This window comes from Nanorana parkeri, unplaced genomic scaffold, assembly GCF_000935625.1.
Source record: "Nanorana parkeri isolate BGI_ZX_2015 unplaced genomic scaffold, ASM93562v1 scaffold3446, whole genome shotgun sequence".
NCBI classification, from domain to species: domain Eukaryota; kingdom Metazoa; phylum Chordata; class Amphibia; order Anura; family Dicroglossidae; genus Nanorana; species Nanorana parkeri.
The window spans coordinates 1,215-13,352 of NW_017309714.1; the positions used below are offsets into that span (position 1 = coordinate 1,215).

At 56.4% G+C, this 12,138-nt stretch overlaps 1 protein-coding gene across 1 annotated transcript in view; it reads left to right on the forward strand.

The window, feature by feature from the left end:
- Positions 1–12,138, forward strand: part of CPSF1 (cleavage and polyadenylation specific factor 1) — a gene marked incomplete at its 5' end in the record, with an annotated part of 34,748 nt that overhangs the window by 1,123 nt on the left and 21,487 nt on the right. The window contains 12 exons of the mRNA XM_018574990.1: positions 461–541; positions 2,316–2,467; positions 2,629–2,775; positions 2,869–3,008; positions 3,455–3,565; positions 4,453–4,546; positions 4,777–4,853; positions 5,004–5,098; positions 6,472–6,546; positions 6,891–6,971; positions 10,673–10,753; positions 11,479–11,577. Coding sequence (XP_018430492.1) covers positions 461–541; positions 2,316–2,467; positions 2,629–2,775; positions 2,869–3,008; positions 3,455–3,565; positions 4,453–4,546; positions 4,777–4,853; positions 5,004–5,098; positions 6,472–6,546; positions 6,891–6,971; positions 10,673–10,753; positions 11,479–11,577 — 1,233 coding nt within the window. The remainder of the gene's footprint in view (positions 1–460; positions 542–2,315; positions 2,468–2,628; positions 2,776–2,868; positions 3,009–3,454; positions 3,566–4,452; positions 4,547–4,776; positions 4,854–5,003; positions 5,099–6,471; positions 6,547–6,890; positions 6,972–10,672; positions 10,754–11,478; positions 11,578–12,138) is intronic.

The window sequence follows — 12,138 nt, forward strand, 5'->3', positions numbered from 1 at the left end:
TCTCTGATACGGTCCATCACCCTCCCCCGTCCGGGGTCCATGATATATCCGCTGTCTCTGATACGGTCCATCACCCTCCCCCGTCCGGCGTCCATGATATATCCGCTGTCTCTGATACGGTCCATCACCCTCCCTCGTCCGGGGTCCATGATATATCCGCTGTCTCTGATCCGGTGCATCCCCCTCCCCCGTCCGGGGTCCATGATATATCCGCTGTCTCTGATACGGTCCATCCCCCTCCCCCGTCCGGCGTCCATGATATATCCGCTGTCTCTGATACGGTCCATCACCCTCCCTCGTCCGGGGTCCATGATATATCCGCTGTCTCTGATACGGTCCATCACCCTCCCCCGTCCGGGGTCCATGATATATCCGCTGATCACCCCTCCCCCGTCCGGGGTCCATGATATATCTGCCGCTGTCTGTACTTAATCTGTTCTCCTAATCTTGTCTCTTGCAGCTCTCAGTGGTGGAGTATGACCCGGAAATACATGATCTGAAGACTCTGTCTCTGCATTACTTCGAGGAGCCTGAGCTGCGGGTGGGTGGGATGTCTCGCATGCTGAACACAGTCCAGTGATGCCGGGTTCTGGTATCTGCGGGTTCCCTGCTCTTTACCTTGCATTGTACTATATACAGCTGTGTACTTCCTGTTTGTCAATTCACTTTATGTGTAACATGTGTTCAGTCTTCTCTATTATGGGATGTCAGAGAGGAGGAGAGGTCACCTGACCAGTCACATGAGCGGCTTCATTTCTGTCCCCTCTTCCCCTCTCTCTGTCTCTCCCCCTTCTATCGCTTTTGAAGTGTATGTTGGTGATCCCCGATCATTCAGGGCACTATAAATAATGATATCATGATGCAATCACTATTCTTTGAGGAAAATGACATTAAATAGAAATTTTACCTAAAATTTTAGTCTAGCTTCCAGGGCTAGTGAGAGCGGAGACTTGTCATGATGATCGGCAGCTTCCCCCGGGGCAGGGGTGCGCGCCTCCATGGACAGGGCAGGGGTGCACGCCTCCATGGACGGGGCAGGGGTGCGCGCCTCCATGGACGGGGCAGGGGAGGGCGCCTCCATGGACGGGGCAGGGGAGGGCGCCTCCATGGACAGGGCAGGGGTGCACGCCTCCATGGACGGGGCAGGGGTGCGCGCCTCCATGGACGGGGCAGGGGAGGGCGCCTCCATGGACAGGGCAGGGGTGCACGCCTCCATGGACGGGGCAGGGGTGCGCGCCTCCATGGACGGGGCAGGGGAGGGCGCCTCCATGGACGGGGCAGGGGAGGGCGCCTCCATGGACGGGGCAGGGGAGGGCGCCTCCATGGACGGGGCAGGGGAGGGCGCCTCCATGGACGGGGCAGGGGAGGGCGCCTCCATGGACGGGGCAGGGGAGGGCGCCTCCATGGACGGGGCAGGGGAGGGCGCCTCCATGGACGGGGCAGGGGAGGGCGCCTCCATGGACGGGGCAGGGGAGGGCGCCTCCATGGACGGGGCAGGGGAGGGCGCCTCCATGGACGGGGCAGGGGAGGGCGCCTCCATGGACGGGGCAGGGGAGGGCGCCTCCATGGACGGGGCAGGGGAGGGCGCCTCCATGGACGGGGCAGGGGAGGGCGCCTCCATGGACGGGGCAGGGGAGGGCGCCTCCATGGACGGGGCAGGGGAGGGCGCCTCCATGGACGGGGCAGGGGAGGGCGCCTCCATGGACGGGGCAGGGGAGGGCGCCTCCATGGACGGGGCAGGGGAGGGCGCCTCCATGGACGGGGCAGGGGAGGGCGCCTCCATGGACGGGGCAGGGGAGGGCGCCTCCATGGACGGGGCAGGGGAGGGCGCCTCCATGGACGGGGCAGGGGAGGGCGCCTCCATGGACGGGGCAGGGGAGGGCGCCTCCATGGACGGGGCAGGGGAGGGCGCCTCCATGGACGGGGCAGGGAGGGCGCCTCCATGGACGGGGCAGGGGAGGACGCGGCTCTCTGCATCCAAGCGCAGACGCCCGGACCCGCACACATGTGCAGTTTCAGGTGTGCGTGTAATTGCGTGCAGCGGCCTTTTCTTCCCTATGGGAGGACACGGCTATCTCCATCCAAGCGCAGACACCCGGTGTGCGTGTGACAGCGTGTAATTGCTTGCAGCCGAGTCCTCCCATAGTGAAGAACGGGGCTGCTGCGCACAATTACATGCAGCACCTCTCCCTTCTGGGACCAGGTCTTTTTACGGGCGTGCACATTGCACGGACATGTATGACCGTCTGAACGAGCCCTTCGTGTTCTCCAGTTTAACCCTTTTGTGCCTCTCTCGGCTTCCTCTCTCTTCTCAGGATGGCTTTGTGCAGAATGTTCACATTCCAAAAGTTCGTGTGGACCCCAATGGACGATGTGCTGTCATGCTGATCTATGGTACCAGCTTGGTGGTGCTGCCTTTCCGGAGGGATACCCTGGCAGAGGATCATGAAGGACCAATGGCTGAGGGGTGAGTTTCCTGCGGTGTGAGGGCCCGGACTGTATGACGTAGCGCTGTATGTGGGCAGCGTGATGACCCGTGCGGTGCCATTGGTTGCCGTGTACAGGAGGGGGAAGGTCTATGTCGGGAGGTATACGGATCGGTAATGGAGCCACGTCTTGTCCCTGCAGACAGAAGTCCAGCTTCTTGCCTAGCTACATCATCGACGTGCGGGAATTGGACGAGAAGCTGCTGAATATCATAGACCTCCAGTTTCTACACGGATACTACGAGCCCACCCTCCTCATCCTCTTCGAGCCAAACCAGACGTGGCCGGGGTGCGTCACCAGTTACCGTGTGTGTCTGTCCTTGCTGCCGTCGTCTTTGTGCCGAGTCTATTGAAGGTTTATCTGTCCCGTGTCTTTTCTCAGACGTGTTGCCGTACGTCAGGACACGTGCAGTATTGTCGCCATCTCCCTGAACATCCTTCAGAAGGTCCATCCCGTCATCTGGTCCCTCTCCAGCTTACCATTTGATTGTACCCAGGCGCTGGCGGTACCGAAACCCGTCGGTAAGTGACTTTGTCCTCGCCGTTGTCGCTCAGACTAACTGTGCGCCATGTGTGCACCGCGCTGTAAAGCTGGTAACAAATTGATGAGCGCGTTTGTCATTTGTTTTGCTTGACTGATTTGGTGCAGCGACGCATGGGGGGTCTCAGCTGGCGTTGTGATGTGCGGGATCCCTTGTGTGTTCCTGTGCCTTTAAGGGAGGTCGGGCTTCCTCCTGACAAACCTGCACCCAGTTTAATCTTCTGCCCCCATGTGCTCCAAGATGGAGACTCTCATAGTTTAGAGTCAGGACCGCACTATAAGAGGAGCCTTGGCGCGGCTTTCACATTTTCTGCAGAATACGGGTATCCAAACCTCTGTTTCTGGGGAATTGGTGGAGAGACAAGGGAAGGTATTATATGCATATATTGCACATCAGCTTTCATGGCTCCTCTCTCTCTCCTCACAGGTGGTGTTGTCATCTTTGCTGTGAACTCTCTGCTGTATCTGAATCAAAGTGTTCCCCCCTACGGAGTGTCACTCAACAGCCTGACCAACGGGACCACCTCCTTCCCACTCAGTATGTTCCTCCCTCCTTGTCATCCGCCTGTCCGCTGTATGTGTGTTCTGCATTGCAGGGCTGATCCTGACTTGTGGTCCTGCCATGTATATGTCTCCCCTCATGCCTTCCTGTGGTCCTGCCATGTATATGTCTCCCCTCATGCCTTCCTGTGGTCCTGCCATGTATATGTCTCCCCTCATGCCTTCCTGTGGTCCTGCCATGTATATGTCTCCCCTCATGCCTTCCTGTGGTCCTGCCATGTATATGTCTCCCCTCATGCCTTCCTGTGGTCCTGCCATGTATATGTCTCCCCTCATGCCTTCCCGTGGTGCTGTCATGCATGTCTCCCCTCATCCCTTCCCGTGGTGCTGTCATGCATGTCTCCTCTCATGCCTTCCCGTGGTCCTGCCTTGTATATGTCTCCCCTCATGCCTTCCCGTGGTCCTGCCATGTATATGTCTCCCCTCATGCCTTCCCGTGGTCCTGCCATGTATGTCTCTCCCCATGCCTTCCCGTGGTCCTGCCATGTATATGTCTCCCCTCATGCCTTCCCGTGGTCCTGCCATGTATATGTCTCCCCTCATGCCTTCCCGTGGTCCTGCCATGTATATATCTCCCCTCATGCCTTCCCGTGGTCCTGCCATGTATATGTCTCCCCTCATGCCTTCCCGTGGTCCTGCCATGTATATGTCTCCCCTCATGCCTTCCCGTGGTCCTGCCATGTATATGTCTCCCCTCATCCCTTCCCGTGGTCCTGCCATGTATATATCTCCCCCCATCCCTGCCATGAATACATCCCCTCCCACTCCACATCTCTTCCCCTCCTATCACACCGTGCGTCATATCCATACATCTCTGGTGTGTCACTTCCTGTAATAAGCTGAATGATGATCTGTCCTCCGCAGAGTCACATGATGATTACCGGATAACACTGGACTGTGCGCAGGCCACCTTCATCTCCTACGACAAAATGGTGATTTCTCTGAAGGGTGGAGAGATGTGAGTCAGACCGCTTGTATTTATTTGTATTCTTCACCTCCACCTCCGGTCGCCTGTAATGACGCCAGATTCCGGCACGGTCGCCTGTAATGGCGCCGGACCCCGGCACGGTCGCCTGTAATGGCGCCGGACCCCGGCACGGTCGCCTGTAATGGCGCCGGACCCCGGCACGGTCGCCTGTAATGGCGCCGGACCCCGGCACGGTAGGGGCCCTGTCTGCTCTCCTGGAGTTTAATAAGCCGAGTTCTCTTCCAGGAAGAGCCTCCGTCTAAGAAGAAACGCGTGGATTCCGCCGTGGCCCGTCCTGGTGAGTGCGCGCGGCTGGCCATTGCGGTGCGGGTGACCTGCGCTCGCCGCTGCCACCCGCGGATCATTTATTGTATTTCCTCTATTCATTGCGGTCACAGAGGAAATTGCAGCTGCTTACCCCACTGTTCTCTTTTTTGTGTCTCGGCAGGCATTAAAGGGGCCTCGGTGGATGAGATTGATGAGATCGAGGTGTACGGCAGTGAGATGCTGTCAGGCACGCAGCTCTCCACATACTCATTCGAGGTTTGCAGAGGCTGAGAATACAATGATATGCAATTGACCCACCTGTATGGGGAGGACAGCAGGTTCTATGACCCACCTGTATGGGGAGGACAGCAGGTTCTATTGACCCACCTGTATGGGGAGGACAGCGGATTCCATTGGCCCACCTGTATGGGGAGGATAGCAGGTTCTATTGACCCACCTGTATGGGGATGATAGCAGGTTCTATTGACCCACCTGTATGGGGAGGACAGCAGGTTCTATGACCCACCTGTATGGGGAGGACAGCAGGTTCTATTGACCCAACTGTATGGGGAGGATAGCAGGTTCTATTGACCCACCTGTATGGGGAGGACAGCAGGTTCTATTACCCACCTGTATGGGGAGGACAGCAGGTTCTATTGACCCAACGGTAGGGGGAGGACAGCAGGTTCTATGACCCATCTGTATGGGGAGGACAGCAGGTTCTATGACCCACCTGTATGGGGAGGACAGCGGATTCCATTGACCCCCCTGTATGGGGGGGATAGTAGGTTCTATTGACCCACCTGTATGGGGATAATAGCAGGTTCTATTGACCCACCTGTATGGGGAGGACAGCGGATTCCATTGACCCACCTGTATGGGGAGGACAGCAGGTTCTATTGACCCACCTGTATGGGGAGGACAACAGATTCCATTGACCCACCTGTATGGGGAGGACAGCAGGTTCTATTGACCCACCTGTATGGGGAGGACAGCGGATTCCATTGGCCCACCTGTATGGGAGGATAGCAGGTTCTATTGACCCATCTGTATGGGGATGATAGCAGGTTCTATTGACCCACCTGTATGGGGAGGACAGCGGATTCCATTGACTCACCTGTATGGGGAGGACAGCAGGTTCCATTGACCCACCTGTATGGGGAGGACAGCAGGTTCTATTGACCCACCTGTATGGGGAGGACAGCAGGTTCTATTGACCCACCTGTATGGGGAGGACAGCGGATTCCATTGACCCATCTGTATGGGGAGGATAGCAGGTTCTATTGACCCACCTGTATGGGGAGGACAGCAGGTTCCATTGACCCACCTGTATGGGGAGGACAGCAGGTTCCATTGACCCACCTGTATGGGGAGGACAGCAGGTTCTTGGTGTGCTCCGGATGAGGTAATGATGGCACAGTGTTGTCATATAAAAATGCATCTAAATAGGATTCAGCGCAACCTCAGTGCGGAGTTTTTTTTTATTCTGGTTACCGATGGCAACCTGTCCTGGTTTCTCTTTCGCACAGTAAATTCTGATTTGGTCGCTATGGGTTACTGCACATAAGAATAGGAACTCCTCACTGAATAAGGCCGGCTATATGGGTACACTATTTTATGACATGTTACTCTTCTCTCTTCTCTGACAGGTGTGCGACAGCATCTTAAACATCGGACCTTGTGCTACGGCATCCATGGGGGAGCCCGCCTTCCTGTCTGAGGAGGTAAGTGGCCCCTGGCTGCTTGGAGCGGTGCTATGTGTTGAAAATGAGGATCCTTCAAGCTGCCCTTCTTGTATCCAAATTTCCATCTCTCCCCTCTCCTGCCTGTCTGCAGCGGCTTCTCCCCTCTCCTGCCTGTCTGCAGGGACTGCTCCCCTCTCCTGCCTGTCTGCAGGGACTGCTCCCCTCTCCTGCCTGTCTGCAGGGACTGCTCCCCTCTCCTGCCTGTCTGCAGGGACTGCTCCCCTCTCCTGCCTGTCTGCAGGGGCTGCTCCCCTCTCCTGCCTGTCTGCAGGGGCTGCTCCCCTCTCCGGTTCCCATGATTGACATTGTTGCTGACATTGTAGTTTCAGAATAGCCCTGAGCCGGACCTGGAGATCGTCTTGTGTTCTGGATACGGGAAGAACGGGGCTCTCTCTGTGCTGCAGGTGAGGCTGCGCTGACCTCTGTCACTCTCCTCCTTTCTGTATTGTTAGCAGTGAAGGTCATGTCTATAAATGGAAGGACTGAGCTGGGGGACTGTGGGGTGCTCACCCTTCAAGATTCCTTCATCTATGTGATGTATATCTTCTCCCACCTCTTGTAGTCAGTCAGGGTGGAGATTGTAGTTCACTGATAGGATACGGGGGGAGGGGAATTACAGCTAGTTAACGTCCTGTAATCATACAGAGCCCATCAGAGAACCTCTACTGTGCCCCCCGAAACTGCTCAGTGACCCCTCTCTGTGTCCTCGGGCTTCATGGGGACTTATGTATCCAACCTCCCATCACGTGTCCTCTCCTCTAGTGCCACCGGGACTGCATGCATTACAGAAGACATCACTAACTGCCCATCATGCGTCTGCTCCTCTAAGCCAGTGCCATGTATGGGGAGGACAGCAGGTTCTATGACCCACCTGTATGGGGAGGACAGCAGGTTCTATGACCCACCTGTATGGGGAGGACAGCGGAGTCCGTTGACCCACCTGTATGGGGAGGAAAGGAGGTTCTATTGACCCACCTGTATGGGGAGGATAGTAGGTTCTATTGACCCACCTGTATGGGGATAATAGCAGGTTCTATTGACCCACCTGTATGGGGAGGACAGCGGATTCCATTGACCCACCTGTATGGGGAGGACAGCAGGTTCTATTGACCCACCTGTATGGGGATAATAGCAGGTTCTATTGACCCACCTGTATGGGGAGGACAGCGGATTCCATTGACCCACCTGTATGGGGAGGACAGCAGGTTCTATTGACCCACCTGTATGGGGATAATAGCAGGTTCTATTGACCCACCTGTATGGGGAGGACAGCGGATTCCATTGACCCACCTGTATGGGGAGGACAGCAGGTTCTATTGACCCACCTGTATGGGGAGGACAGCGGATTCCATTGGCCCACCTGTATGGGAGGATAGCAGGTTCTATTGACCCATCTGTATGGGGATGATAGCAGGTTCTATTGACCCACCTGTATGGGGAGGACAGCGGATTCCATTGACTCACCTGTATGGGGAGGACAGCAGGTTCCATTGACCCACCTGTATGGGGAGGACAGCAGGTTCTATTGACCCACCTGTATGGGGAGGACAGCAGGTTCTATTGACCCACCTGTATGGGGATGATAGCGGATTCCATTGACCCATCTGTATGGGGAGGATAGCAGGTTCTATTGACCCACCTGTATGGGGAGGACAGCAGGTTCCATTGACCCACCTGTATGGGGAGGACAGCAGGTTCCATTGACCCACCTGTATGGGGAGGACAGCAGGTTCTTGGTGTGCTCCGGATGAGGTAATGATGGCACAGTGTTGTCATATAAAAATGCATCTAAATAGGATTCAGCGCAACCTCAGTGCGGAGTTTTTTTTTATTCTGGTTACCGATGGCAACCTGTCCTGGTTTCTCTTTCGCACAGTAAATTCTGATTTGGTCGCTATGGGTTACTGCACATAAGAATAGGAACTCCTCACTGAATAAGGCCGGCTATATGGGTACACTATTTTATGACATGTTACTCTTCTCTCTTCTCTGACAGGTGTGCGACAGCATCTTAAACATCGGACCTTGTGCTACGGCATCCATGGGGGAGCCCGCCTTCCTGTCTGAGGAGGTAAGTGGCCCCTGGCTGCTTGGAGCGGTGCTATGTGTTGAAAATGAGGATCCTTCAAGCTGCCCTTCTTGTATCCAAATTTCCATCTCTCCCCTCTCCTGCCTGTCTGCAGCGGCTTCTCCCCTCTCCTGCCTGTCTGCAGGGACTGCTCCCCTCTCCTGCCTGTCTGCAGGGACTGCTCCCCTCTCCTGCCTGTCTGCAGGGACTGCTCCCCTCTCCTGCCTGTCTGCAGGGGCTGCTCCCCTCTCCTGCCTGTCTGCAGGGGCTGCTCCCCTCTCCGGTTCCCATGATTGACATTGTTGCTGACATTGTAGTTTCAGAATAGCCCTGAGCCGGACCTGGAGATCGTCTTGTGTTCTGGATACGGGAAGAACGGGGCTCTCTCTGTGCTGCAGGTGAGGCTGCGCTGACCTCTGTCACTCTCCTCCTTTCTGTATTGTTAGCAGTGAAGGTCATGTCTATAAATGGAAGGACTGAGCTGGGGGACTGTGGGGTGCTCACCCTTCAAGATTCCTTCATCTATGTGATGTATATCTTCTCCCACCTCTTGTAGTCAGTCAGGGTGGAGATTGTAGTTCACTGATAGGATACGGGGGGAGGGGAATTACAGCTAGTTAACGTCCTGTAATCATACAGAGCCCATCAGAGAACCTCTACTGTGCCCCCCGAAACTGCTCAGTGACCCCTCTCTGTGTCCTCGGGCTTCATGGGGACTTATGTATCCAACCTCCCATCACGTGTCCTCTCCTCTAGTGCCACCGGGACTGCATGCATTACAGAAGACATCACTAACTGCCCATCATGCGTCTGCTCCTCTAAGCCAGTGCCTAGGGGGTCTCGCAAGTGAACAGGGGGGTCGCGATCTGAGTCCCTGGCCAGGAACGCCATCAGGGGGGTACGGCCGGTACTTGTGTGAGGGCCCCCCCCCTGTGCACTTGGTACCTTCCTGAGCACGTGCGCACAGGAAGGTCTTTTTTTTTTACATTGACGGAGCTTCCATTAACACAGCAGCAGTGGAGCACAGCCGCTGGAGCTAAGGATGAGGGGGAGGGGGCTTAGTAGTAGATGGTAATGACACACTGAGCGTCCACGGCGGCGGGTGTAGATTCACAGACTGGCATTAGGAGGGGGAGAGACAAGGAGAGAGACACACTGACCGACGCTGGAGAGAGACGCTGACACTGAGGAGAGAGACACTGACCGACGTTGGGGTCCCTTCAAAATTTCCTTGGGCCAAGAAGGGGTGACGAGTGTAGAAAGTTTCAGAAGGGCAGGAGCGCTGGGAAGGGGCCACGTATCCATCCAGCCATGGTGTGTCCTCTCCTCCAGAGCCCCCGGGAAGGGGCCACGTATCCATCCAGCCATGGTGTGTCCTCTCCTCCAGAGCCCCCGGGAAGGGGCAGCGTACCTACACCCAATACTGAAGAAGTACCCGAGCGTTTCCATTCCCCGGCACAATGTTCTGCAAGGAGGACGGCTTCTCATCATCATTGTACCATTGAAGCGAATCCAAACCCCCGAAAACTAGAATGTAATATTCGACAACGCTCCCTCGCTGTATCTGTGGAGGAGCCGTGTTGTCACCCTAGGACAGGACCACAGAACACCTCCCTCCTCCTTTCCTCTCCTCCATAACATAGAGGGGCGATTATGTAGTCCACAGAGGGAGCGGTGTGACTGATAAAAGTCAGCACAGGAAGTGATCAGCTCGCTTATAGATCGGGAAGTGAGAGAACACATACCGGCGCTCGCTCACCTCTCGATCATCTCCCTGCAGGGATTCCCCCCCCCCCCCCCCTGTAACTCACGCAGCTGGGCGGATCCAGACATCGATGTGGGGATCAGCTGCGGCGTCTCAGTATCCCGCGAGCAGCAGCTCCCTATATACTGAGCCTCGGGTGACTGGAGGACGCTAGTCTGTGTCCCCGAGGAGGACTATGGGGGGAAAGCCCTGACCTCGGAGTTCTCCTTTAACTTTTAGGAAGCGACATTTCCATAATATAATCTGATCGGCTGTTTGTGTTTTCCTGACAGAAGAGTATCCGGCCCCAAGTGGTGACGACCTTTGAACTTCCCGGGTGTCATGACATGTGGACGGTCATTTCCTCCAATGAGGTTCGTGTCCCAAATCCCGAAAAGTTAAGCCCGCTGTGGTCACTCGTCCTTCTCTCTCCTCCCCCGCTGTGGTCACTCGTCCTTCTCTCTCGTCCCCCGCTGTGGTCACTCGTCTTTCTCTCTCGGCCCCCGCTGTGGTCACTCGTCCTTCTCTCTCGTCCCCCGCTGTGGTCACTCGTCCTTCTCTCTCCTCCCCCGCTGTGGTCACTCGTCCTTCTCTCTCGTCCCCCGCTGTGGTCACTCGTCCTTCTCTCTCCTCCCCCGCTGTGGTCACTCGTCCTTCTCTCTCGTCCCCCGCTGTGGTCACTCGTCCTTCTCTCTCCTCCCCCGCTGTGGTCACTCGTCCTTCTCTCTCGTCCCCCGCTGTGGTCACTCGTCTTTCTCTCTCGGCCCCCGCTGTGGTCACTCGTCCTTCTCTCTCGTCCCCCGCTGTGGTCACTCGTCCTTCTCTCTCCTCCCCCGCTGTGGTCACTCGTCCTTCTCTCTCGTCCCCCGCTGTGGTCACTCGTCTTTCTCTCTCGGCCCCCGCTGTGGTCACTCGTCCTTCTCTCTCGTCCCCCGCTGTGGTCACTCGTCCTTCTCTCTCCTCCCCCGCTGTGGTCACTCGTCCTTCCCCCGCTGTGGTCACTCGTCCTTCCCCCGCTGTGGTCACTCGTCCTTCCCCCGCTGTGGTCACTCGTCCTTCCCCCGCTGTGGTCACTCGTCCTTCTCTCCTTGTTTTCTAGCAGCCGGAGGATTTGGGGGAGACGGCTGAGCAAGCGGAAGACGATGATGAGAAGAACCGCCATGGCTTTCTCATCCTGAGCCGTGAGGACTCCACCATGGTAAGAGAATGGCGACAGCCCCGAGAATGGAGCACGTCTGATAACGATCTGCCCCTCCGACGTCCTCCTCCTCGCGCCGGGGGCGGGCAGTGTAAGGACAGAGGTGTCCCTGGAGGGAATCGGTGATATGGTCAGAGGTCATGGACCGGCTTTTATTAACGCACCATCGGCGCCGGCCAGCACCAGAGCTGCTATTAGATATCATGGGGCCCAGTATGACAGGGGGGCCCCCCTCCCGCTGTATGATACTGAGGTGTTGCAGTGCCGCCCACAGTCCTGATCACCAGGGAAACGTCCCGGCTGATACCGGTATATAGCACGCAGGTCAGGGGTCAACATTTCAAGTCCTGAGCTACTAGCCAGAGATACTGGCCACCGGTTGCCCGGCCTTACCCTGCCCCCGGTCTTAACTCCGCCCCTAAACACGCCCTCTTAAATAATCTTATAAATGACGTTGTTACATGTTTTATGCAGAATAAAGTTACAAGAATAAATATTAACTATTACCATAAAGCTCCCCCCCACATATAAAATAATACCCCCCCTTTCTCTGCCCCCACA